The 27,500-nt window shown below is 44.8% G+C and overlaps 1 protein-coding gene and 1 pseudogene across 2 annotated transcripts in view; one reads left to right on the top strand and one right to left on the bottom strand.

The window, feature by feature from the left end:
• LOC143289417 (uncharacterized) overlaps window positions 1-9,842 on the bottom strand; it is a 63,175-nt pseudogene extending 53,333 nt beyond the window's left edge. Inside the window, exons 1-5 of the transcript XR_013056243.1 lie at window positions 8,980-9,842; window positions 6,915-7,246; window positions 6,455-6,559; window positions 5,500-6,129; window positions 5,039-5,101 (exon numbers count right to left, since the gene is read on the bottom strand). The product of XR_013056243.1 is annotated as an uncharacterized LOC143289417 (transcript). The remainder of the gene's footprint in view (window positions 1-5,038; window positions 5,102-5,499; window positions 6,130-6,454; window positions 6,560-6,914; window positions 7,247-8,979) is intronic.
• A 5,314-nt stretch (window positions 9,843-15,156) lies between these two features.
• Window positions 15,157-27,500, top strand: part of LOC143289749 (uncharacterized) — a 14,460-nt gene continuing 2,116 nt past the window's right edge. The window contains exons 1-7 of the mRNA XM_076598842.1: window positions 15,157-15,936; window positions 17,726-17,931; window positions 18,673-18,777; window positions 19,102-19,269; window positions 19,638-19,742; window positions 20,067-20,339; window positions 20,722-20,784. Coding sequence (XP_076454957.1) covers window positions 15,464-15,936; window positions 17,726-17,931; window positions 18,673-18,777; window positions 19,102-19,269; window positions 19,638-19,742; window positions 20,067-20,339; window positions 20,722-20,784 — 1,393 coding nt within the window. The 5' untranslated portion in view covers window positions 15,157-15,463. The remainder of the gene's footprint in view (window positions 15,937-17,725; window positions 17,932-18,672; window positions 18,778-19,101; window positions 19,270-19,637; window positions 19,743-20,066; window positions 20,340-20,721; window positions 20,785-27,500) is intronic.

Below are 27,500 nucleotides of genomic sequence, written 5' to 3'. Positions count from 1 at the left end.
AGGCATAAGCATTGAGTTAGTAAAATGCATCGGGAAAATGAAGACAATGAAAGAAACAAACACACACAACACACACCGCACCACAGACCAGAATGGGGGATGGAGGGGTGAGAGAGAGAGAGAGATAGAGAGAGAGAGACGGGGAGAGAGAGACAGAGAGAGACCGAGAGAGAGACAGAGACAGAGAGAGAGGTGAGTTTAAGTAAGAGAGAGTCATTGAAATGTCAATGATGATGATTAGGAGAAGGAGGAGAGGAGGAGGAGGAGGAGAAAGGAGTCATAAAACACAGAATTATTAGAGTAAAAACTTTATTTTCAGTGAGCTACACATTAAAACAAAGGGAAAAAATCCCAGCAACACACATGTACTTGTTGGGTTTTTTTGTGGGGGTGGGGGGGGCATTTTTTTTTTTTTAATTAAAAAACATTTTTTTACTGTCACTTCAGATAACAACTGGGTATAGAAGAAAAGACAACATGACTGCATCACAATTTGGAGATTGTACAAAGACTGGAATTTTCGCAAGAGCAGTGGTGGGAGGGGGGGGGTGGGGGGGGGAAGGAGAGGGGGGGGGAGGAGGGGGGGGAGGAAAGAGAGGGGGGGGGAGAGAGGGGGAGGGGGGGGGGGGGGTGGGGGGTGGGGGGGGAGGGGAGAGGAGGGGGGGGGGGAAGGGAGAAGAGAGGGGGGGGGAGGGAGGGGGGGGGGGGATGGGGAGAAGGGGGGGGGGGGAGGGAGAGGGGGGAGGGAGGGGGGGGGGGGAGGAGTGGGGGGGGGGGGAGAGGGGGGGGTGGGGTGAGGGGGGGGGAGGGGAGAGAGGGAGGAGAGAGGGGGGGGAGGGGGAGGGGGAAAGGGAAAAGAGGGGGAGGGGAGGGGGGGGGAAAGAGAGAGGGGGGAAGAGAGGGGGGGAGAGGAGGGGGGGAGAGGAGGAGGGGAGGAGAGGGGGGGGAGGAGAGGGAGAGGGGGGGAGAGAGGGGGGGGGGAGAGAAGAGAGAGAGGGGGAAAAGAGAGAAGGGAGAGGGGAGAGAGAGGGGGAGGGGGAGAGAGGGGGGTAAAAGGGAGAGAGGGAGAGAAAAAGGGGGGGGGAAAAAAAGAGAGAGGGGGGGGAGAGGGGGAAAAGAGAGAGGGGGGAGGGAGGGAGGGGGGGAGAGAGGAGGGGAGAGAGGAGGGAGAGAAAAGGAAAAGAGAGAGGGGAGAGAAGGGGGAGAGAGAGGGGGGGGGGAAAGGGAGAGGGGGGGAGGAGGAGGGGGGGGAGAGGGGGGGGTGGAAAGAGGGGAAAGGGGAGGGGGGGGGGGGGGGAGAGAGAGGGGGGGAGGGGGGAGGAAAAAAAAAGGGGAGAGAGGAGGGGGGGAGAGAGAGGGGGGGGGGGGAAAAGGAAGAGGTGATTTTTAAGGGAAAAATTGGGGAGAGGAGAGGGGGAGAGAGAGAGGAAGGGGGGGGAACGGTCAGAAGGAGACCGAAAAGAAGCGGGGGGGAAAGCGAAAAGAGGGGGGTTGGAAAATTGTAGGGGGAGAGGAGAGAGAGGGGGCAGAAGGGGGAAGAGAGAGAGGTGAGAGAGAGAGATGGGAGAGGGCGAGAGGGGGGGAAAGAGAGAGGGGAGAGAGGGGGGAGGGGGGAAAAGAGGGATGAGGGAGAGAGAGAGAGGGAGTTAAGAGGAGAGGGGGGAAGAAGGGAAGAAGAGGGGGAGAGAGAAGGGAGAGAGAGAGGGGAAGAAGAAGAAAGGGGGGAATGAGAGCAGGAAGGTAAAGAAGATTAGGAATGAAGGTGGGGGGGGAAAGGAAAAAGGAAAGAGAGGGGGGGGAGGAGGGGGGGTAGAGAGAGAGAGAGGGAGAGGAGGAGAGAAAGAGAGAGAGAGAGATTCCAGAGGGGTTTTATTTTAGTAAGGCTTGACCCTTAGAAGGGGTAGGTGAAAATATTCTTATTTTAATATAAAATTTATATATATATTTTATATATATATGTGTGTAGGTGTGTGTTGTGTGTGTGTGTGGGTGTGTTAATATAGAAACAATAGGGGATAATAGAAACCACCCACCACGATGATATTTTCGGTCAATTTTTCAATAACTTTATATAGTTTTTTAAAAAAAAACATGCTGTGTTTAAAACATTTGCTACGGTTCAGTATGACGGACTATAAAAATATGTCACGAACTTCATTACATTTCTTGAATTTGGAAAGCTTTATGCAAAAAAAGGAGAAATTTTTTCAAATTTACAGGAGAGGTAAAAAATGATGATTGGGGGGTAAGTTTCAATTTGGGGGAGGTTGCTATAATTAGACAGAAAGACAGACAGAGGAGTGAGAGAGGGAGAGGAGAGAGAGGGGGACAAGAGAGGAGAGAGAGAGGAACAGAGAGAGAGAAAAGAGAGAAAAACAAGAGAAGAGAGAGAGGGGAGAGACAGGGGGAAAGGAAAAAAAGGGAGGGAGGATTGGGGGATGACATAGAGTCAATTCAAAAATGTCTTAATATTTGGGGAGGAAAGAGAGGAGAGAGAGAGGAGAGAGAGGAGAGGGGAGGGGGAAGAAGATAGACAGAAAGACAAATAGAAAAAAAGAGACATGCAGGGAAGGAGGAAAGGGAGAAATAGAAGGAGAGACAGAGAAGAAGACGAGAAGGGGACAGACAGCAGAGACAAAGACGGAGAAAACAGAAGAGACAAAGACAGAGGGAAAAAAGGAGACAGAAGACAGAGAGAGAGAGAGAGAAGAAGAGAGAGAAAGAAAAGAAGAGAGAGAGAGGGCGGGGATTACAAAAGTTACGTGGTCTTTACAGAAAAAAAAAAAAATCGAAAGGTGGAATAATTCAAGACATGTGCTGTTAAAGTAACGAGCAGAAAAAAATGTCACCACCTTTTGTTCACGAAAGGGGCGGGCAGGGGGGGAAACTATAACACACGTGAGCACAGGATATAAACAAGCGCCATTTGGTCTGCCGGTTTCCCTGTTCTGTCCAACAAACAATTCCCGTTCTGCCCAATTTTTCAGTACCCAACTCTATATGACCCTGTATGGGCTGTCCACCCAGCAGGACGGTTTGGTGGCGGGAATCATAAGGGTTGTGGTTTGAGGAGCTCGGCGACGGGCACACGACGTCCTGTCATAACGTCATGGGACAGCCTGATATTCTGCACCGTCCAGTCTGGAAAGTGTTGGGGAGAGTTGTGTTGTCCACTCGGGGTATTCCCTAAAACACAGGAAGTTGGAGCCCCCCCCGGGTTTCTGTTACCTCCACCCCCCCCCCCCCCCCCCCCCCCCACCCCCCCCCAACACTACCTGTAACCTAAACCCAACTCAAGCTGACATGGGACGGCAATTGTCCCGGGGGGATTTTATCTGGGCTCTGTGGACAGGGGGTGGGGAAATGGGATAGGATCAGTAATGGAGAGAGCGAGAGTAGACAGAGCGAGAGGAGCAGGAGGGGTTGCTGGCACAAGGGATAGGGACTAGAGAGGGGAGATGGGGGGGGGGGGCAGGAGGGAATAAAAGTAGGGATAAAATGAGAGAGGGAAGACAACGAGAGCAGCGCAGAGAGAAAAAGAGAGCGAGGAGAGACGAATAGAGGAGAAAAGAAGAGAGACAAGGAAAGAGAGAGAAAGGTAGAGGCAAGAAAAAAGTAGGGTAGAAAAAAAAAGGAAAAAAAGAAAAAGAAAACAAAAAGGGAAAATCAAAAGAAACAACATCAACGCGTAAGAAAAAAGAGAAAAAACCCACGGAAGTAGAGAGAAAAATAAGAGGAAGGGAAAAAAAGACGCAAAGAACGAGAAAGAAGTAAAAAGCAACAATCAAAGGGGGGAAAAGAAAGAGACGGGGCCAATCGTACCCCAAAAGACGAGAAAAAGAGAGGACGGAAGAATCAAAGGAGATGAGAAAATAAGAGAGAGCATAAGAGAACAGAAAACAGCGCGAGACAAACAGGGGGAAGAGAGTAAGAGCGGGCAAACTAAGAAAAGACCCAAAAGGAAGAGAAACAATCCTTATCACGCGGAAAATCCAGAAAACCCGGAGACGCCCCCCAGAATTTCCCCCCATCACAATAACCCCCAACCTTTCTCCCACCTCTTCACCCCTCTTTTCTCCCCCCTCCTCTCCATTCCCCCCCTCATCCCCCTCTCCCTCCCCCATTTTCTCCCCCTTCTCCTCCCCCCCTCTTCTCCCTTTCTCCTCCCCCTCTCTCTCCCTACCTCTCTCCCCCTCTCTCTCCCCACCTCTCTACCCCCTCTCTCTCCTCCCCCTCTCTCTCTCCCCCCCCTCTCTCTCTCCTCCCCCCTCTCTCTCCCCACCTCTCTACCCCCTCTTCTCTCCTCCCCCTCTCTCTCCCCCTCTCTCCTCCTCCCCCTCTCTCTCCCCCCCCTCTCTCTCCCCACCCTCTCTCTCCCCCCTCTCTCTCCTCCCCCTTTCTCTCTCCCCCCTCTCTCTCTCCCCCCACCTCTCTCTCCCCCTCTCTCTCCCCCCCCTCTCTCTACACCCTCTCTCTCCCCCCTCTCTATCCCCCTCTCTCCCCCCACCTCTCTCTCCCCTCTCTCTCCTCCCCCTCTCTCTCTCCCCCCCTCTCCCTACCTCTCTCTCCCCCTCTTTCTCCCTTCTCTCGACACCCTCTCTCTTCCCCCCTCTCTCTCTCCTCCTCCCTTCTCTCTCCCCCCACTCTCTCTCCTTCTCTCCCTCTCTCTACCCCCTCTCACTACTCACCTTTTTTCTTTCCCCCTCACTCTGTTTGTGCATGCGTGTGTGTGAGAGTGAGAGAGAGAGAGAGGAAAAATAGCACGCGCACACGTACACGTTTGTGCGTGCGTGCTTGCGAGTGTGTGTGTGTGTGTGTGTGTGTGTGTGTGTGTGTGTGTGTTTGCGTGCGAGTACGCGCGCGTGTATGTGTATGTGTGTGTGTGTGTGTGTGTGTGTGTGTGTGTGTGTGTGTGTGTGTGTGTAGACCTGTTCATGTGTGAGTGTTTTGTTTGTGGCGAGAGACAGACAGAGAGAGAGAGAGAGATGAGAAAAAAGAGAGAAAGGGGCCTGGTGGTCAAAGTACAAGCAGAACTGACCAGAATACACGAGGGACGTGCTGCTCGGACACTGTCCATGCCCCCATCTGACGAAGGAGGAACCTCCAATCACCACAACAAATGATGGCCTTTCTACTGGGTTCCTAGATGATAACCAGAGAATATTTCATTCCATACATTAAGGGAAATTAAATAAAATCCAAACTTTGCTTCTTTGTGTAAAACAGTTTTCTAGTTAAATATTTCGAACTTATTAGTAAAAGATGGCTGCTTTTAATCATCCGGGATTCCTGGAAGAAAAAGCATTCCAAACATCAATCTGTTGGCTTTTGTTTAAAACACACAACTTGAGAAAATCAAAGATTTCTTTTGTGTGTAGGCTGTTAACGATATGTTTTGTTTACAGTCTCTGACAATGTGTGAATTCAAGGAAGTTGTCGTCTTTTTATAAACCAGGACTCCCTCATTTCTGTTCACGTCTTCCACAGTACCCTTCTCACCGACATCACTGGCCTTCAGGGAGCCGATCTGCTCTTGAGTACTCTGCAGCTGGTTCTGGGTAGTCTGCAGCTGGTTCCGGATACTCTGCAGCTGGTTTTGGGTACTCCGCAACTGGTTCTGGGTACTCTGCAGCTGGTTCTGGGTACTCTGCAGCTGGTTCTGGGTACTCTGCAACTGGTTCTGGGTAGTCTGCAGCTGGTTCTGGGTACTCTGCAGCTGGTTCTGGGTACTCTGCAGCTGGTTCTGGGTACTCTGCAGCTGGTTCTGGGTACTCTGCAGCTGGTTCTGGGTACTCTGCAGCTGGTTCTGGGTACTCCGCAACTGGTTCTGGGTACTCTGCAACTGGTTCTGGGTAGTCCGCAGCTGGTTCTGGGTAGTCCGCAGCTGGTTCTGGGTACTCTGCAGCTGGTTCCGGGTAGTCTGCAGCTGGTTCTGGGTAGTCTGCAGCTGGTTCTGGGTACTCTGCAGCTGGTTCTGGGTAGTCTGCAACTGGTTCTGGGTACTCTGCAGCTGGTTCTGGGTACTCTGCAACTGGTTCTGGGTAGTCCGCAGCTGGTTCTGGGTAGTCCGCAGCTGGTTCTGGGTCTTCTCAAGGCCAGCTTGCGTGGAATTAAGTCTTTGCTCCTTATCTGGAATTATAACAAGAAAAAAAAAACGAAGCAAATTCAAAACCCATTTCTCTCGGAAAGTGTTGCTCTGTTCAATGTGCATCTGGCAGAGTGTGGAGATAGATAGAGAAATAGATAGATGGATGAATGGATAGATGGACAGATACATTGAAAGATGTACTGGGACATAGACAGATATACAGATAACAACATTCCTTCGCGGAAGATACTGTAAAAACCGTTTTTTGACAAACTTATAAGAAGGATTTGGAGTCATGGCGACTTCAAGTGCAGACCATCACCCCCACCCACCCTTTTTAGTGTAGTTTCTGCAGTACCTACTCACCAACATCACTGGCCATCAGAGAGCCGACCTCTTCCTGGGTAGTCTGCAGGTGCTTTTGGGTAGTCTCAAGGCCAGCTTGTGTAGAGTTAAGCATCTCCTCTTTCACTGGAATCATAGCATGAAAAAAGCAAATTCAAAACCCCATTCTCTACCAGTGTGTTTTGCTATGTTTAATATGCATATAGATAGAACGATTTATACATACATACATGCAGACAGACATAGAAAGATGCGTGTAGTAGATGGAAAGGCAGACATACATACAGAAACTTTCTTCATGTCAGGTATTGTTAAATAAAAAATAAAAAAAACTATTAAAAATAAAAAGAAGAAGAAAATTGAACGTCTTGTAAGATTTTTGAATCATGGCAACTTGGAGTCTAGTCAAGACCCTCACCCCCACCCACCCACCCACCCTTTTTGTTTTGTTGTGTTCACGTATTCTACAGTACCCACTCACCAACATCACTGGCCTTCAGGAAGCGGATCTCTTCCTGGGCTGTTTGTAGCTGTTGCTGGGTAGTCTGTAGCTTCTCCTCGGCAGTCTGTAGCTGGTTCTGGGTAGTCTGTAGCTGGCTCTGGGTAGTCTGTAGCTGGTTCTGGGTAGTCTGTAGCTTCTCCTCGGCAGTCTGTAGCTGGTTCTGGGTAGTCTGTAGCTGGCTCTGGGTAGTCTGTAGCTGGTTCTGGGTAGTCTGTAGCTGGTTCTGGGTAGTCTGTAGCTGATGTTGTGTGCTCTTCAGTTCCGCTTGGAAGTCCGACATCTGCTGCCTCAGGTCATCCACAGCACTGCTCCTGTCCAGTGAGAGTTCTTACGTCACAACATGTCCCTGTGTTCTGTCCTGTCTTCATTCTTGGTTCGTGTAGTTCATAGGAGCCCATCAAAAACATCACATGCACGAGCGGTAAGACAGACACACAAGTACACAGACAAAGACACAGACACGGTACTCCATTCTCTGGAGCTGCGTATGCTGGGAATGATCGTTGTTTCCCACACTGATCAAAGCACCAATAAGAAATGCAGGATCTTCCAGGGAAGAAAGCCTGTCTCATCCTCTGCTTCTCGTATAAACACGAAACGTAATTATTTCAAGAATGAAGTCCCACGTCTGCTTCACTTGACCCTGCCAAGGTTCGAACCATGGACCCATGGACAGATCTGCTAGAAGACTAACGCAGTAACCACTCGGCTATCACTCCTATCTGTTCGTCTTCTGGGTGTGTGCATTGTGACTCCCGTGCACACCTGTGTCTACGAGTGGTCCTTTACGTGAATGGCTGATATGGACCTCACTGGGTAGGCAGCCACATTTCGTGTTCAGGGCGTTACAAAGTGGTGTGTCTATCTTTACATAGTTAGACATAATGATATATGTTGTAGAATCGTTAGTGTGTGTGTTAGATATTCTGCGAGAAGATGGCTAGGGTACTATACAGCATGTGTGTCAAGCTGGATCAGTTAACTGCCCAAATACCACGGAGATGCCATCGCCAATCTGCGTATTGGTGGCACTATGTCCTAGGCCCTGGTTAATCTCTAAGAAGTGATGATCTAGTGTTTTCAGAGCCCCTACCCCCACCCCCATCCCCCCAAAAAAAAACCAACAAAAAAACAAAAAAACTCTTTTATGATATTCACATGTCTGCAGATACATTACAGCACAGCATCAGGCATTATCTATACCTCATAAATAGCGAACATCAAAGTGCATATTATGTATGTGTGTATGAACACTGAACACTGAAACGTTTAATGTCGCTAGCTGTATACCTCTAGTGGCATAGTAGGTACAAATCAGAACAAAAATGGTGCAAAACCGAAAAGAAAAAAACAGATTTGGAACAAAATAAACTAATAAGAGAAGCAACAATTTGTCACTTTCTGTCATTGCCTTTATGATAAAATAAATAAATAAATAAATGAATAAATAAAGATCCGATGTGACAGGAGGTTGCTGTTCTTTCTGTTTTTCATCTCCAAGTTTTGGACAGTACACAGTAAACCTCATATAATAATTATTGCAGCACATGTAACAAGAGAACACATCATATCAATACGAACACATCATATAATTACATTATCAAAATTGACTATCCAAATGTAACCCTTCTTTTTTCTTTTTTTTTTCTTTTTACTATGCTCATAGAAATAGTTTTTATTTTGATTAATGAGTATTTGGACCCATAGTTGACTTTTTGCGTATGTTTACTGCCTCGGGTGTGTGTCTATGAATGCGTGCGTGTGTGTATTTGGAAATGTTTGTTCTGGGCATGAAAAGATTATTTTGCAGTAATCCTCTGTACTCCAGTAGGAGTGGAAGGATAATTAAAACTTAAAACTTGAAACTTGTGTGCGCGCGCGCGCGCGCGCGCGCGCGCGCGCGCGCGCGCGTGTGTGTGTGTGTGTGTGTGTGTGTGTGTGTGTGTGTGTGTGTGTGTGTGAGAGAGAGAGAGAGAGAGAGAGAGAAGGAGAGCTCACACTTATGCGCTCATGCATATGTATAACAGAATACCAATGTACTCACGGTTGTGTCCATTGCCTGACGCTGTCTCGCACTTTCCCTAATTCTTCCTCCACCTCGTTCGTCTTTCTCTCACAATCTCCCAGCTCATCCCTCAAATACCGTCGGTCTCTGGCCAGTTTCTCTCTCAGGCAGGCTACTTCTTCATCCAGGTATTCCTTCAGTCTGCGATCTCCTTCTTTCCTCTCTTCCTTCTCGTATGTCAGGCCCTCTTCAATCTGTTCCTTCAGGAGTTTGTCTCCCTCTTTGAGCTGTTCTCTCAGGTTGCTGTTTGCTCGTTCCTTGATGAAAGTATCCCCATGCTTCACGTAGCATTGCAGCATCAGCTGTGCTCCCTCTCGGACTGTTTGACCACTGCAGTTGAGGGCAGAAGGATCAGGACTCATGGATCTGTCCTCTGGTGGTGAACTGACCACTGGGTCGGCTTTAATGCTGAGGAAGATGGCAAACACAACACAGGACACAACAGTCCACTCCATGGTCAGGTTTCTGAAGAAACGCTCAATGGGTAAAAGGCTGCGCGCTGTTGGTGTTACGACTCAAACCGTTTGGTTTCGATACTCCCGTTTGGAGCTTTTTATGGATATGTGGCATGACCCATGAACCATGCATACTTTGCATTCATTGGCAGGAACGATTGCGTCTAGCCAATGGCAGCCTTCATTATCACGGACAGCAGCCAGCTCATCACAAAGTTCAGTGCTCCGCCATGAGCTCATTACGTCTATGGAGGTCACCATACTGCGCAGTTGAAACTCCCATTGTCGATTGTTTTCCAAATGTGTCAGAGGTGACAGATGAGATTCCTGAAATAGTGAGCGAACGTGGGTCAATGTGAAGATGACTGGGTACCGTGCTTGGGCTGGCGTCAGCATGGCGGGTCGCTGAAGGATTCTGAGCACTCGTGATGTCACTGCTTGTCAGGCCAAGGCCACCAACAACCCTTGAGATTATTAGTGTTCACGGTCAGGCCAGACTTCGTTCCACTTGAGAGACACTTGGCCTGGATGTGTGTGATGTCACTCTGACCTCAGGCATCGCAGGAAAGCTGCTGGGCGAGCTCAGCCTCTGCTTCCGCCACCTCACACTCCTCCCCCCACTCTCCCTCTTCTTCCTCTTTGGGGTCAATATGGCCACCGCGCATGGAGAGATTTGTGAGTGGAGTGTTGTTGCTGTGTGTGAGGCGTTGCAGGGACGTCACATGACTGGATCACACCACTGTCAGCCCCCCCACCCACCCACCCCCCTCCCCAGAGGGTTCGTGCATACGTGTGTTTATGTGTGTGCATGCTTGTATGTGCGTGCGTTTATGCTCATGTATGTAATTACGTGCGTTTTTATGTGTCTGTCTCTCCATCCGCGTCACTCTATGTGTGTATATTCATACTTGAGTGAATGCGTGTCACACACACACACACACACACACACACACACACACACACACACACACACACACACTGGCACCAGCACACACACACACACACACACACACACACACACACACACACACACTGGCACCAGGACACATGCACACACTTTCTTCTTTGTTGCGTCATGGATGACAAAGGATGGTTATTGAGAGCAGCGGGAAGCCCCACTCTCTATTTTTAGCTGATTCTATTTTTAGCCTGTTCACATCACATATTGCCGTCAACCCAACATTAGCGTCCTGGTGGGAAGGGGGAAAACTGTGCACAAACTTAGATGATCAGACGTTTCAAGAGTTATGTCTCTTAAACTGTCGCTGTGCATTTCTGTCCGTCTGGCTTCTCTCTCTCTCTCTCTCTCTCTCTCTCTCTCTCTCTCTCTCTCTCTCACAACTGCCTCTCTCTTTGCTGAGTTCCTGTTTTGAAGGTCTCTTTCTTCCCCTTCCCATCTCTCTCTCTCTCTCTCTCACACACACACACACACACACACACACACACACACACACACACACACACACACACACACACACAACTGCCTCTCTCTTTGCTGAGTTCCTGTTTTGAAGGTCTCTTTCTTCCCCCTTCCCACCTGTCTCTGTCTCTCTCTCTCTCTCGCAGAGAAAAGAAGAAATATTACCGAGACTTATTATCCTTGAAAGAAAACCCAAAATCAGTATGGCAAGCTGTAAACCAACTCTCCAACGAGCAATCCTCGTCAAAATCAACCGTGATCAAAGATGTTTCTGTGAATCAACTAAATACACTCTTTTCCACAAAAACCAAGAAACTTATTACCACAGTTTGCACAAAATTGAATGACCTTGAAAATTCAAAATTGTATTGTCGTAACTGATAAATACACATCAATTAAATTAGATATTCCACCCATAACAGTATTTGAAGTCTATAACTACCTTATCTATCTAAAACAGACAGGAGCCCGTGGACTGGATGGCATCGACAGCAGAATTCTTAAACTAGTCGCTCCAGTTATTACGGACACATTAACGTACATTCTTAATCTGTGGATTGACAAAAACTACTTTCCGAACACATTTAAGAGAGCGAAAGTTATTCTTATTTACAAATCAGGGGACACCACCGATCCTTCAAACTACAGGCCAATTTCCATTATTTCTGTTCTTTCAAAACCACTAGGAAAGCACATAAACAAGCATATTTCACGTCACTTTGATGTCAATAAGCTTTTACACACAGATCTGTCTGGTTTCAGACGAAAGCATTCATGACACACAGCATTTGTCAACATTGTAGATGACTGGCTTACCAATGTCAATAAAAATAGGTATTGTGGCGTTTTATTCGTTGATTAAAAAAAAGGATTTGATGTGATAGACCACAACCTCTTACTTAGAAAACTTGAACAATATGGTCTGTCAACCAATAGTCTTAGTTTGCTTAAGTCATAATATGATAAACAGGCAACAATGCGTGACAATGAGTACATCGGTCTCAGCACCAACAACACTTTATTATGGCATTCCTCAGAGGTCTATTCTAGGCCCTTTACTATTCTCAATATATGTAAACGACCTGCCGCTCCATATGAAAACCGTCTGCGAACTTTTGGCGGATGATACAAAAATCCACACATCTCATACTGACATTGACGCTCTTGCAAAAGACTTACAAGAAAGTACTGATGAACTCATTAGATGGACCGAACTAAACCACATGTCTCTTCACCCACAGAAAACAAAATGCACATTAATCACAACCAGACAAGAGACAAAACACTATATATAATTTTCCTTCCATCCAAATTCAAGGTGAACCTATTGAACAGGTCAGTGATCATAAAGTTCTGGGGATCATAATCGACAACAATCTCATCTGGAATCCTCACATGAATTCCCTTTGCAAAAAGACAGCCCAGAAAACCCATCAACTATCCAGAATCAAACATTTCCTTGACCTTCACTCACGGAAATTATTTTTTCAAGCACATATCCAGTATCACAAGTGAGTCTTGAAGGCCTTGCCTCTCTTGTTTACGGATATCACTGTAGGCGTTACACACAAAAATAAAATGAATTTCGTCTTCTGTCTGCGCTCCACACATAGGGCATGGGGGTCGAGAGGATGCGTCAATGGAGTACCATCTTTTACTGACATTCAGCCCCAATACCCTTAGCCTGAACCGAGCAAGACTAAGTCTGTCCCATTTATTGTTTAGAACTGAAATATACTTTTCCGTCTCAGATATACTCTTATTTGAGAGACAGAGACAGAGAGAGAGACACACACACACACACACACACACACACACACACACACACACACACACACACAGAATGAGAGAGACAGACAGAGAGAAACAGAGACAGAGAGGCAGAGAGAGAGACAGAGACAGAGACACAGAGAGAAGACAGAGACAGAGAGACAGACTGAGAGACACAGAGAGAGTGTGAGAGCGAGACAGAGACACAGAGAGACACACACACACACACAGACAGAGAGAGAGATAGAGATAGAGAGAGAGAGAGAGAGAGAGAGAGAGAGACAGAGACAGAGAGAGTGAGAGAGAGAGTCAATAGTCAAATCTAATGCAGTGCACATGTTAAGCAATTTTTTTTCCATAAGAGTTGACAACAGAATCTTGAGATCTACGAATCGAATTAACCGAACAACTTTTAAACTGACACTCTATATCATGGGTTGGAGAAATATTCGAGATTCGACTATTTAAGTCACCACAGAGCATTATATAAACATCATCAAATAATAACAGTAAATCAGTCAAACAAGCTTCAAGTATTGCTATTCCTTGATCATAATCAAAGTATGTATAAAATGGAGATCCTTCTGGAGGCACATAAACACATATGTAAAGAACATCTTTCAGGAAACCAAATAATCGTTTATCAATAAGGAACGCACATATATTTTCATATGTGGTATTTAACTCACGAATAAATGGACAAAATTCATTTCTAACTAAACAGAAAATTCCACCAGACTTCCTCTCTTGCTTTGTAAACTTTAGAGCAGGCTTCCCATATATTTTAAACCCAGCAAACAAATCAGTTTCACAGATTTCTTCAAAAGTTTCTTCTTCTTCTTCTGCGTTCACTCGTATGCACACGAGTGGGTTTTTACGTGTATGACCGTTTTTACCCCGCCATGTAGGCAGCCATACTCCGTTTTCGGGGGTGTGCATGCTGGGTATCTTCTTGTTTCCATAACCTACCGAACGCTGACATGGATTACAGGATCTTTTACGTGCGTATTTGATCTTCTGCTTGCATATACACACGAAGGGGGTTCAGGCACTAGCAGGTCTGCGCATATGTTGACCTGGGAGATCGTAAAAATCTCCACCCTTTACCCACCAGGCGCCGTCACCGTGATTCGAACCCGGGACCCTCAGATTGACAGTCCAACGCTTTAACCACTCGGCTACTGCGCCCGTCTTCAAAAGTTTCAATAAGAGATATAAAATCAAAGGATGAAATATATGTTACAAAGTCACGAAATATCAACTTAGAACGGAAACCATTTATATTCCATGACAAAAAGAAAAAAAAAAACGTCTAAAGGATTCCACAGAACATGCTGTGACATTCACACCAAACGAGGTTTTATTATTTACAAAAGTGTTGACATTGTCTTTGGCAAAACAACCATGACCCCCACACCCCCTCATGTCATCGTGTGAAACATTCCCTGACACATCGCACACACACACACCAGCCTGACCTACCATCATATTTGTGTTGAACTGGACTTATTTCCTCACGCACAACTGTTTGACGTGGCCCGCACGAGGCAAACACGGCCCGAGCTGACAGGGGAGTTTTCCGGTGTTCGAGTTACATTTGTACCCTTCCGTACATTACCCCCTACTTGATCAGTTTTGACACAGGGCCGGCCAAATTCCTATTATTTTTACCTCTCTCAGAGAGCCGTTAGAATCCAGACCAAATTTCTTTCCCTCAGAGAGAAAGAGAGAAAGACAGAGAGAGACAGAGACAGAGAGAGAGAGACACAGAGAGAGAGAGAGAGAGAGAGATTTACCAGAACAATGGCGAAAATTATTGAGGGAAAAGAGACGCATTAACAAACCCGGATCACTTGAACGAAACAAGTGGGGCATCGCACACAGCCTGACTGTATTGTCCCTGAGAGACAGTCACACACACACACACACACACACACACACATGCACACACACACACACACACACACACACACACACACACACACACACATGTAGAGAACTGCATGACCCAGTCCTTCACAGAGCATGACAAGAACAGGGGAGGGGGGGGGCCTGGGGTGGGTGGGGGGGGGCTGACAGTGGTGTGATCCAGTCATGTGACGTCCCTGCAACGCCTCACACACAGCAACAACACTCCACTCACAAATCTCTCCATGCGCGGTGGCCATATTGACCCCAAAGAGGAAGAAGAGGGAGAGTGGGGGGAGGAGTGGGAGGTGGCGGAAGCAGAGGCTGAGCTCGCCCAGCAGCTTTCCTGCGATGGCTGAGGTCAGAGTGACATCACACACATCCAGGTCAAGTGTCTCTCAAGTGGAACGAAGTCTGGCCTGACCGTGAACACTAATAATCTCAAGGGTTGTTGGTGTCCTTGGCCTGACAAGCAGTGACATCACGAGTGCTCAGAATCCTTCAGCAACCCGCCATGCTGACGCCAGCCCAAGCACGGTACCCAGTCATCTTCACATTGACCCACGTTCGCTCACTATTTCAGGAATCTCATCTGTCACCTCTGACACATTTGGAAAACAATCGACAATGGGAGTTTCAACTGCGCAGTATGGTGACCTCCATAGACGTAATGAGCTCATGGCGGAGCACTGAACTTTGTGATGAGCTGGCTGCTGTCCGTGATAATGAAGGCTGCCATTGGCTAGACGCAATCGTTCCTGCCAATGAATGCAAAGTATGCATGGTTCATGGGTCATGCCACATATCCATAAAAAGCTCCAAACGGGAGTATCGAAACCAAACGGTTTGAGTCGTAACACCAACAGCGCGCAGCCTTTTACCCATTGAGCGTTTCTGCAGAAACCTGACCATGGAGTGGACTGTTGTGTCCTGTGTTGTGTTTGCCATCTTCCTCAGCATTAGAGCAGAGCCAGTGGTCACCAGTTCACCACAAGAGGACCTGACTCCTGATCCTTCTGCCCTCAACTGCAGTGGTCAAACAGTCCGAGAGGGAGCACAGCTGATGCTGCAATGCTACGTGAAGCATGGGGATACTTTCATCATGGAACGAGCGAACAGCAACCTCAGAGAACAGCTCAAAGAGGGAGACAAACTCCTGAAGGAACAGATTGAAGAGGGCCTGACATACGAGAAGGAAGAGAGGAAAGAAGGAGATCGCAGACTGAAGGAATACCTGGATGAAGAAGTAGCCTGCCTGAGAGAGAAACTGGCCAGAGACCGACGGTATTTGAGGGATGAGCTGGAAGATTGTGAGAGAAAGACGAACGAGGTGGAGGAAGAATTAGGGAAAGTGCGAGACAGCGTCAGGCAATGCACACAACTGTGAGTACATTGGTCTTCTGTTTTGCATGAGCGCATAAGTGTGAGCTCTCCCTCTCTCACTCTCTTTCATTCTCTCTCTCTTTCATTCTCTCTCTCTCTCTCTCTCTCTCTCTCTCTCTCTCTCTCTCTCTCTCTCTCTCTCTCACGCACACAAGTTTCAAATTTAATTATCCTTTCACCCGTACTGGAGTATGGAGGATTACTGCAAAAAAAAATCTTTTCATGCCCAGAACAAACATTTCCAAACACACAGACACACCCGCGCGCGCGCACGCACGCACTCTTACACACACACACACACACACCCGATGCAGTAAATATACGCAAAAAGTCAACTATGGGTCCAAATACTCATTAATCAAAATAAAAACTATTTCTATGAGCATAGTAAAAAAAAAAAAAAAAAGAAAAAAAAAAGAAGGGTTACATTTGGATAGTCAATTTTGATAATGTGATGTGTTCGTATTGATATGATGTGTTCTCTTGTTACATGTGCTGCAATAATTATTATATGAGGTTTACTGTGTACTGTCCAAAACTTGGAGATGAAAAACAGAAAGAACAGCAACCTCCCGTCACATCGGCTCTTTATTTATTTTTTTTATGTATTTATTTATTTATTTATTTATTTTTATTACAAAGGCAATGACAGAAAGTGACAAATTGTTGCTTCTCTTATTAGTTTATTTTGTTCCAAATCTGTTTTTTCTTTTCTGTTTTGCACCATTTTTGTTCTGATTTGTACCTACTATGCCACTAGAGGTATACAGCTAGCGACATTAAACGTTTCAGTGTTCAGTGTTCATACACACATACATAATATGCACTTTGATGTTCGCAATTTATGAGTTATAGATAATGCCTGATGTTGTGCTGTAATGTATCTGCAGACATGTGAATATCATAAAAGAGTTTTTTTGGGGTTTTTGTTGTTGTTGTTGGTTTTTTTGGGTTTTTTTTTTTTTTTTTTGGGGGGGGGGGGGGGGGGGTGGATGGGGATGGGGGTAGGCGCTCTGGAAACACTAAATCATCACTTCTTAGAGATTAACCAGGGCCTAGGACATAGTGCCACCAATACGCAGATTGGCGATGGCATCTCCGTGGTATTTGGCCAGTTAACTGATCCAGCTTGACACACATGCTGTATAGTACCCTAGCCATCTTCTCGCAGAATATCTAATACACACACTAACGATCCTACAACATATATCATTATGTCTAACTATGTAAAGATAAACACACCACTTTGTAACGCCCTGAACACGAAATGTGGCTGCCTACCCAGTGAGGTCCATCAGTATCAGCCATTCACGTAAAAGACCACTCGTAGACACAGGTGTGCACGGGAGTCACAATGCACACACCCAGAAGACGAACAGATAGGAGTGATAGCCGAGTGGTTACTGCGTTAGTCTTCTAGCAGATCTGTCCATGGGTCCATGGTTCGAACCTTGGCAGGGTCAAGTGAAGCAGACGTGGGACTTCATTCTGGAAATAATTACGTTTCGTGTTTATACGAGAAGCAGAGGATGAGACAGGCTTTCTTCCCTGGAAGATCCTGCATTTCTTATTGGTGCTTTGATCAGTGTGGGAAACAACGATCATTCCCAGCATACGCAGCTCCAGAGAATGGAGTACTGTGTCTGTGTCTTTGTCTGTGTACCTGTGTGTCTGTCTTACCGCTCGTGCATGTGATTTTTTGATGGGCTCCTATGAACTACACGAACCAAGAATGAAGAGAGGACAGAACACAGGGACATGTTGTGACGTAAGAACTCTCACTGGACAGGAGCAGTGCTGTGGATGACCTGAGGCAGCAGATGTCGGACTTCCAAGCGGAACTGAAGAGCACACAACATCAGCTACAGACTACCCAGAGCCAGCTACAGACTACCCACAACCAGCTACAGACTGCCGAGGAGAAGCTACAGACTACCCAGCAACAGCTACAAACAGCCCAGGAAGAGATCCGCTTCCTGAAGGCCAGTGATGTTGGTGAGTGGGTACTGTAGGATACGTGAACACAACAAAACAAAAAGGGTGGGTGGGTGGGTGGGGGTGAGGGTCTTGACTAGACTCCAAGTTGCCATGATTCAAAAATCTTACAAGACAATGTCAGAGACGTTCAATTTTCTTCTTCTTTTTATTTTTATGGGTTTTTTTTTTAAACAATACCTGACATGAAAGAAAGTTTCTGTATGTATGTCTGCCTTTCTATCTACTACACGCATCTTTCTATGTCTGTCTGCATGAATATATGTATAAATCGATCTATCTATATGACGGGCGCAATAGCCGAGTGGTTAAAGCGTTGGACTGTCAATCTGAGGGTCCCGGGTTCGAATCACGGTGACGGCGCCTGGTGGGTAAAGGGTGGAGATTTTTACCATCTCCCAGGTCAACATATGTGCAGACTTGCTAGTGCCTGAACCCCCTTCGTGTGTATATGCAAGCAGAAGATCAAATATGCACGTTAAAGATCCTGCAATCCATGTAAGCGTTCGGTGGGTTATGGAAACAAGAACATACCCAGCATGCACACCCCCGAAGACGGAGTATGGCTGCCTACATGGCGGGGTAAAAACGGTCATACACGTAAAAGCCCGATCGTGTGCATACGAGTGAACGCAGAAGAAGAGGAGAAGAAGAAGATCTATCTATATGCATATTAAACATAGCAAAACACACTGGTAGAGAATGGGGTTTTGAATTTGCTTTTTCATGCTATGATTCCAGTGAAAGAGGAGATGCTTAACTCTACACAAGCTGGCCTTGAGACTACCCAAAACCAGCTGCAGACTACCCAGGAAGAGGTCGGCTCTCTGATGGCCAGTGATGTTGGTGAGTAGGTACTGCAGAAACTAAACTAAAAAGGGTGGGTGGGGGTAAGGGTGTGCACTTGAAGTCGCCATGACTCCAAATCCTTCTTATAAGATTGTCAAAAAACGGTCTTTACAATATCTTCCGTGAAGGAATGTTGTTATCTGTATATCTGTCTATGTCCCAGTACATCTTTCAATGTATCTGTCCATCTATCCATTCATCCATCTATCTATTTCTCTATCTGTCTCCACACTTTGCCAGATGCACATTGAACAGAGCAACACTTTCCGAGAGAAATGGGTTTTGAATTTGCTTCGTTTTTTTTTCTTGTTATAATTCCAGATAAGGAGCAAAGACTTAATTCCACGCAAGCTGGCCTTGAGAAGACCCAAAACCAGCTGCAGAGTACCCAGATCCAGCTGCAGACTACCCAGATCCAGCTGCAGACTACCCAGCAACAGCTACAAACAGCCCAGGAAGAGATCCGCTTCCTGAAGGCCAGTGATGTTGGTGAGTGGGTACTGTAGAATACGTGAACCCAACAAAACAAAAAGGGTGGGTGGGTGGGTGGGGGTGAGGGTCTTGACTAGACTCCAAGTTGCCATGATTCAAAAATCTTACAAGACAATGTCAGAGACGTTCAATTTTCTTCTTCTTTTTATTTTTAATAGTTTTTTTTATTTTTTATTTAACAATACCTGACATGAAAGAAAGTTTCTGTATGTATGTTTGCCTTTCCATCTACTACACGCATCTTTCTATGTCTGTCTGCATGTATGTATGTATAAATCGATCTATCTATATGCATATTAAACATAGCAAAACACACTGGTAGAGAATGGGGTTTTGAATTTGCTTTTTTCATGCTATGATTCCAGTGAAAGAGGAGATGCTTAACTCTACACAAGCTGGCCTTGAGACTACCCAAAACCAGCTGCAGACTACCCAGGAAGAGGTCGGCTCTCTGATGGCCAGTGATGTTGGTGAGTAGGTACTGCAGAAACTACACTAAAAAGGGTGGGTGGGGGTGATGGTCTGCACTTGAAGTCGCCATGACTCCAAATCCTTCTTATAAGATTGTCAAAAAACGGTCTTTACAATATCTTCCGTGAAGGAATGTTGTTATCTGTATATCTGTCTATGTCCCAGTACATCTTTCAATGTATCTGTCCATCTATCCATTCATCCATCTATCTATTTCTCTATCTGTCTCCACACTTTGCCAGATGCACATTGAACAGAGCAACACTTTCCGAGAGAAATGGGTTTTGAATTTGCTTCGTTTTTTTTTCTTGTTATAATTCCAGATAAGGAGCAAAGACTTAATTCCACGCAAGCTGGCCTTGAGAAGACCCAGAACCAGCTGCAGACTACCCAGAACCAGCTGCAGAGTACCCAGAACCAGCTGCAGAGTACCCAGAACCAGCTGCAGAGTACCCAGAACCAGCTGCAGAGTACCCAGAACCAGCTGCAGAGTACCCAGAACCAGCTGCAGAGTACCCAAAACCAGCTGCAGAGTATCCGGAACCAGCTGCAGAGTACTCAAGAGCAGATCGGCTCCCTGAAGGCCAGTGATGTCGGTGAGAAGGGTACTGTGGAAGACGTGAACAGAAATGAGGGAGTCCTGGTTTATAAAAAGCCAACTTCCTTGAATTCACACATTGTCAGAGCCTGCAAACAAAACATATCGTTAACAGCCTACACACAAAAGAAATCTTTAATTTTCTCAAGCTGTGTGTTTTAAACAAAAGCCAACAGATTGATGTTTGGAATGCTTTTTCTTCCAGGAATCCCGGATGATTAAAAGCAGCCATCTTTTACTAATAAGTTCGAAATATTTAAGTAGAAAACTGTTTTACATAAAGAAGCAACGTTTTGATTTTATTAATGTATGGAATGAAATATTCTCTGGTAAACATCTAGGAACCCAGTAGAAAGGCCATCATTTGTTGGTGATTGCAGGTTCCTCCTTCGTCAGATGGGGGCATGGACAGTGTCCGAGCAGCACGTCCCTCGTATATTCTGGTGAGTTGTGGTTGTACTTTGACCACCAGGCCCCTTTCTCTCTCTCTCTCTCTCTCGCCACAAAGAAAACACTCACACATGAACAGGTCTACACACACACACACACACGCACACACACACACACGCACACACACACACACACACACACACACACATACACGCGCGCGCGTACTCGCACGCAAACACACACACACACACACACACACACACACACACACAAACAAACTTACAAACAAACAAACACACTCACACGCACGCTCGCACGCACACACGCACGCACGTGTACGTGTGCGCGTGCTATTTTTCCTCTCTCTCTCTCTCTCTCTCTCTTACGCATGCACACACATGCAGACACACGTACATACATACACACATTCACACACATACACACGCACACGCACGCGCGAACTTCTTTTCGTATAATCATCACATACATGTATGCATGTGTGTATGTCTGATATCACGTCAGTGTAAAAGTGGTAAACGTCAGAACGGACGAAGGAGGAAGACCTCAGAGAGAGAGGGGGAGAGGGGGGAGAGAGGGGGGAGAGAGAGGGGAGAGAGAGGGGGGGAGAGAGAGGGGAGAGAGAGGGGGAAAAAAAAGGAAAACCCCCAAAGAACACACAAAAAAAAAGGAGGGGGGAGAGAAAAAAAAAAAAAAAAAAAAAAAAAAAAAAAAAGAGGAGAAGGGAGAAGTGAGGTGGGGGAAGGGGGGGAAGAAACTGAGAAAGAAAAAAAAAAGACGAAAGGGGAAACCCTTTTTTGGGGGAAAATATAAGAGCAGGGAGCTTACGCAGGTGAAAGGGTAGAGCAAAGGGGAGTGAGGAGAGGGGAGGGGGAAGAGGGGGGAAGAGGGGAGAGGGGGGGAGGAGAGGAGGGGAGGGGAGAGAGTTTGAGGGGGGGGTGGGGGGTAGGGGGGGGGTTTGGGGGGGGTTTTGCTTCGGTGCCGGGGGTTTTTGGAAGGGGGGGGGGGGGGTTTTTTGGGGGGAAGAAGGGGAGAGGGGGGTTTTGGGGGGGACCCTTTTATCGGGTTTGGCGTTTAGAGGGGGAAAAAGGGGGAAATTTTGGAAGGGGGGGGGAAAAAAAGGGAAAGGGGGAGGGGTGGGGGAAAAAAAAAAAGGGAGTAAAAAAAAAAAGGGGGAAAGAGGGGGTTTAAGGGTGGGGGAAAGGGGTGAGGTTTAAAAAGGGGGGGGTTTTTTTATTTGGTGGGGGGGGGGGGGGTTTTGGGGGGGGGGGGGGGGAAAAAAAGGGGGGGGGGGGAAAAAATTTTTTTGGGGGGGGGGGGGAAAGGGGGGGGGGGGGGGTTTTTAGGGGGTTTTTGGGGGGGTTTTAAAAGGGGGGGGGGTTTTTGGGGGGGGCAAATTTTTTTGAATAAAAAGGGGGGAAAAAAGGGGGGGGTTTTTAAAAAAAAAGGGGGGGGGGGGGGGGGGGGGGCGAAATTTTTTGTTTTTTTTTCTATGGGGCCGTCAAAAAAAAAATTTACATAAAGAACCTACACAAGGCACACAAATAAGTAGATAAATAACAGACAGATAAACAAATAAACAAATAAATGAATAAAAAAATCTTTCGTCCTCACTGTATCAGTTAGAGACCATCCTTGTGAGAAGACACTTGAATAAGGCAATGGCAAAACATAATTAATCATTTTCGTATCTTAACTAGATGTTGGTAGTGATTCATGATTCATTAAGTCTCTGCGCTTAAAAGCCAGAAAAAGAAACTTTGAAAGATTTAGTTTACTGTCGAGTCCACCATTCAAAATACTTGCACATTGCTGATCCCGTGTCAAGTATGAGTTGGAACTATTTATACAATATTTCAACCTGAGGTCACTGTAGTTTGGGCATTCAGACAGTACATGGAATTCATCTTCACAGTCAGCAGAACAAAGAGGGCAACCCATTTGACCAACAGGGGAAAAGCGGTGGGTGTGGCTATTTATCGCCGAAACACCCATTCTGAAGCGTGTAAATATTGTTTTGAAATATCTGTTATTAATGTGATCAAGGTATTTTTCACATTCAATGGCGCTTTTAAACGAATGATAAAATTCAAAGCGCCTGCTTTCTGACACATGCGCATACCAACGCTGACAAAAGCAGTTCTGTAAGCGCTCTTTAAATTTGCGTATGAAGAGTTTCTCATCCCCAACTGCCCCAAACATCCAAACATAACCGAAACCATTTGTACAGAGAAGGTTCTTTACGTAAGTAACCCAGTTTTGTGCATTGTTACTTCTGTTTTGTATGTCGTAAAGCATATCATAGGCTTTCCTAGAATATCTAGACAATGGCTGTTTATGTAGCCGAAACCAATATAGTATACATCTCGCGGCAGAGTTTATAAACAATGGGTATCTTCCAAGTTCGCCCTATACCATATCATTAGGAGTGAAAGGTGGGACGTTCAGCAGTAATTTGCAAGCTTGCAAATGGATCCTTTCTATGAATTCTCGTGGTTTGAAACCCCATAGCTCCGAGCCATACAAAAGTGAGGGAACGACCTGAGCATCAAAGAGCTTGAAAAACAGTTTAGGAGAATAGTATCCAAGTTTCCTTAAAGTTTTCAAAATTACGAAAGTAGCTTTCTTAGCACGAATAACATGTTCAAATCCAGTAGCAACTTCAAAACTAAGTTTAGTTGAAAATAGGACAATTAAATATATGTAAGAGTTAACTATTTCTAAGCAATCTTGACCATAAAACCAATGTTCTTTCTTTCCTAAGTATCCACCTTTACGAAAAACTATAACTTTACTTTTATCTAGGTTCACTTTCAAGCGTAATCTTTGTGCACACTCATGTAGACAGAACATTCAGCTGATTTTGTAAACCTGAAATGGTGGAAGACCTAAGAGCAATATCATCAGCAAATAGTATAAAATAAATATTTCAGTATCATTTGGTTGGAACTGTATTCCATGCTTACCCCGCGTAAACATTTCATGTGCAAGCTCATTAATAAAGAGCGAGAATAGAGTTGGGCTTAATGGGCATCCTTGTTTCAGACCTGGCATACATTTGAAATATTTGGTGCATGAATTACCACATCTAACACAAGATTGTATCGTACTATACATACTCCTCAAAATATTGAACATTCTACCTTTAACACTATTTCTAAGCAGTACACCGAACAATAAGCTGTGTTGTACTCTGTCGAAGGCTTTACTGAAATCTATGAATGCTACATAGAATTTCTTATTTCTTGACAGATGCTTCTCGATGCAGGCATGCAGAGTGAAAATGTGGTCAGTGGTGGAATCTGATTTTCTAAATCCCGCTTGCGCTTCTGAAATAATTGAGTTCGTTTCTGCCGAAGAAACGAGTTGATTATTTAAAATGCTTGTGAAAACTTTACTTACGTTATTGATCAGAGAAATACCCCGATAGTTGTTAGTATCATTAGAATCCCCATATTTAAATATAGGGATTATGACAGATTTCGTCCATTCCTCTGGAAAAATACCATCTCTAAAAAGTTTGTTGAAGTATGTAACTAGGAAAGGGAGTACTGGGTCTATTGAAACTTTCAAGATTTCACTTATAAGATCATCTTATCGTCCAGCAGCTTTGCCATTTTTAAGACCTTGGATGGCTTGCTTAATTTCCTCTGCTGTGATGTCTGAATCCAGGATACAATTGAATACCATAATCCGAGACGTTAAGTGCAGGTTGGTGCTGATTCTCTTCATAGCCAGAATTCAGCAGATGGTCGAAGTGGACCAGCCACTCATCCTGAGAAATGTTGTTAGCTAAGTGGGCTCTACTGCGATACTTACTGATCTCTGACCAGAAAGCCTGAGAATCGTTTGCAACACTCATCAGAGAATCGATGCGCCCTTGATTAAAGTTACACCTTTTCAGGTCCTTTAGATTGTTATATTTCCTTCTTAGCTGTAGATAGATGTTTTGCTCATTTACGTCCCCAGATCTTCTAAAAAAAAAAAAAAAAAAAGTGTCAGCGCTGATCTAACTATTCTTTTGTTTTCCTGGCATTCTTTATCAAACCATGTTTTTCTTTTGACAATGCTTCTAGCAGGGTGCTTTGAGCGTACACAGGCACTAGCATTCATTAGACAGCTCGTAAGTTCCTGAAGAGCTGTGTTGATATTTGTATCAATCAAAGAGGATGCATAATCTATGTTATGAAAGAACAAATCGCTATTAGATATTTTTGTAAATTCTGTCATCCTTCCCTTTCTCCAGACAATTCTTTCTGTTTCATAATGGAGCGAACATGGCACTGGTGATTCCCCTTTGATTTCAAATAAAACTGGCATATGTTCTGAATCAACTCTGCTGCTAACTGAAAAACTGGTAATATTGTCAATGAAATCGCTGGAAACAAGGCAGTAATCGATAACGCTACATCCATGTGCTGATATGAAGGTGTAGCCAGGACTAAAGTTACTATGGTTATAACCGTTCATGATACATAAATCAAAGCATGCACAGAAAGTTAACATAGTTTCACCAAAAATGTTCCATTTGTCATCTTTTGACAGCCTTGATTCTTTGGAGAAAGGAGTTAAGTGGAGGGGTCTGGAGGTCAGATCGGTGTGTGACCACGTTACTTGGAGATTGGCTGTGAGAGAGGGGGGAGAGAGGGAGAGAGAGAGAGGGGAGAGAGAGGGGGGGAGAGAGGGGGAGAGAGAGAGGGGAGAGAGAGGGGGGAGAGAGGGAGGAGGATAGAAAGAGGGGGGGGGGAGAGAGAGAGAGGGGGGGGGGGGAAGGAGAGATTCAAGATTCAAGATGGTTTATTAAATTAAGACCATAGCCCCATATGAATAGGGGGTAATAACAGTTTTACATGTGTCATTGCAATTGGTAATATAAACAATACAACGTCATTCACAACAAACTATCAGTGAATCTAAGAAATGAGTGTCTCTCTTAATTGCAGTGCTTTATAAAGATACATAGCAAAACTACGTATGATGTTTCCATCGTTAGATGCCATTAATAAACATAACCGAAACAAGCATGGATTTATATAATATTTTGGGGGAATAAATTGGATTCGTAAGTCAGTCAACACAGGGCATTTTAAAACAAAGTGAACTTCATCCTCTCTTGATTTTTTGCACAATGGGCACAATTGTTCAGAATGACATGTTGCTTTGTAACGATATCTGTGTGTGTTTACTTCAGAGATTCCAAATCTTAATCTGGTCAATGTAAATCTGAAGTGTCTGTTAAAATCAAGCAAAAGGTATCGCTTTACTATATGATCAGAGGTAAAATTTCGATAAATTTCAAATCTTTCACTCGTTTGAATATGGTTTTCCCACTTCTGCCACCTACAATCTATCAATCGTTGACGAAGAATTTGCACAAATCTAATTTCATCCCCTACTCCTTGATATTCCCATACATACCCAAAACCAAGTTCACGTACACACATTCGTACATTCGATACCCAGTTTGTTTTGCCTCTTAAGTCTAAATCATATAGCATATTGTAAGATTTACTTGGCAGTCGAGTATTATTCATTTTTAATAACTTTAACCAGTAGCGAATGCATCTAATAGCAGAGTTAATATAGATTGGGTGCATATTAGTTTCCCCATATACTAAATCATTGGGTGTTCTCACTTCAACCCCTAAAATTTTTTAAGCCCAAATAAATGAACAGATTCACAATGCATAACCGATTTTCTGTCTAACCCCCACAATTCTGAACCATATAGCACAATAGGCTGTATCTGAATATCAAATAATTTCAGAAATAGTTTCAAGGAATTATTATTCAACAAACGAAGTTTCTTCATAATATGTAACAATGCATTTTTCCCTCTGCTAGATAAATCCTTACATATAGCTACAAAACTCAAACGTGTAGAGAAGAATATTCCAAGATATTTATAGACATTAACGACAGGCATAACAACACCATCATAAACCCATCTTTCCCTCGCTGCCAGATAACCCCCTTTTCTAAAGACAATTATGTTACTCTTATCCAAATTAACCCGTAACTGTAACTGATTGACTGAATTTTTCAGATAATTCAACTGTGTCTGAAAACCAACAACTGTCTCAGAGAGTAAAACTATATCATCAGCGAGTAGTAAAATAAATAATTCCATCATATCACTTGTGAATCTAGCACCGTGCCTTCCCTAATCTATTATTTCTATCGCTAATTCATTTATAAATAATGAAAACAAAATAGGACTACAAACATCTCCCTGTTTAACTCCTCTAGTACAACATACATAATTCGTAAGCTTATCACCACGTCTAACTCTTGTTTTAACAACACTATACATACCCTAATGCAACTGAAGAGTTTTCCACTTACTCCATTTTTAATCAGAATGGCCCATAATAAATTTCGGTTAATGGAATCAAATGCCTTTTCAAAATCAATAAACGCCACATACAGTTTACGGTTAAAAGAAAACTGTTTCTGGATGAGTGCAAAAAGAGTAAACATATGATCAGTTGTTGAGTAACCTCGTCTAAACCCAGCTGGATGTTCTCCAGTTATATCATTATATTCTACATATTCCTGAATCCTTTGGTTAATGATAGTGCTATAGACTTTGCTACTGATGTCACAAAGTGAAATGCCTCTATAATTATTAGTATTATTTACATTGCCTTTTTTTATAAAGTGGAAGAATAATCGAATGACACCATTGTTCAGGAAAGACACCTTTATCAAATAAAACATTCAAGAATTTTACAAAAATTGTCTACAATCA

The sequence above is a fragment of the Babylonia areolata genome, chromosome 14, assembly GCF_041734735.1.
Source record: "Babylonia areolata isolate BAREFJ2019XMU chromosome 14, ASM4173473v1, whole genome shotgun sequence".
In the NCBI taxonomy this organism is placed as follows: domain Eukaryota; kingdom Metazoa; phylum Mollusca; class Gastropoda; order Neogastropoda; family Buccinidae; genus Babylonia; species Babylonia areolata.
This window is presented reverse-complemented; position numbering and strand designations above follow the sequence as displayed.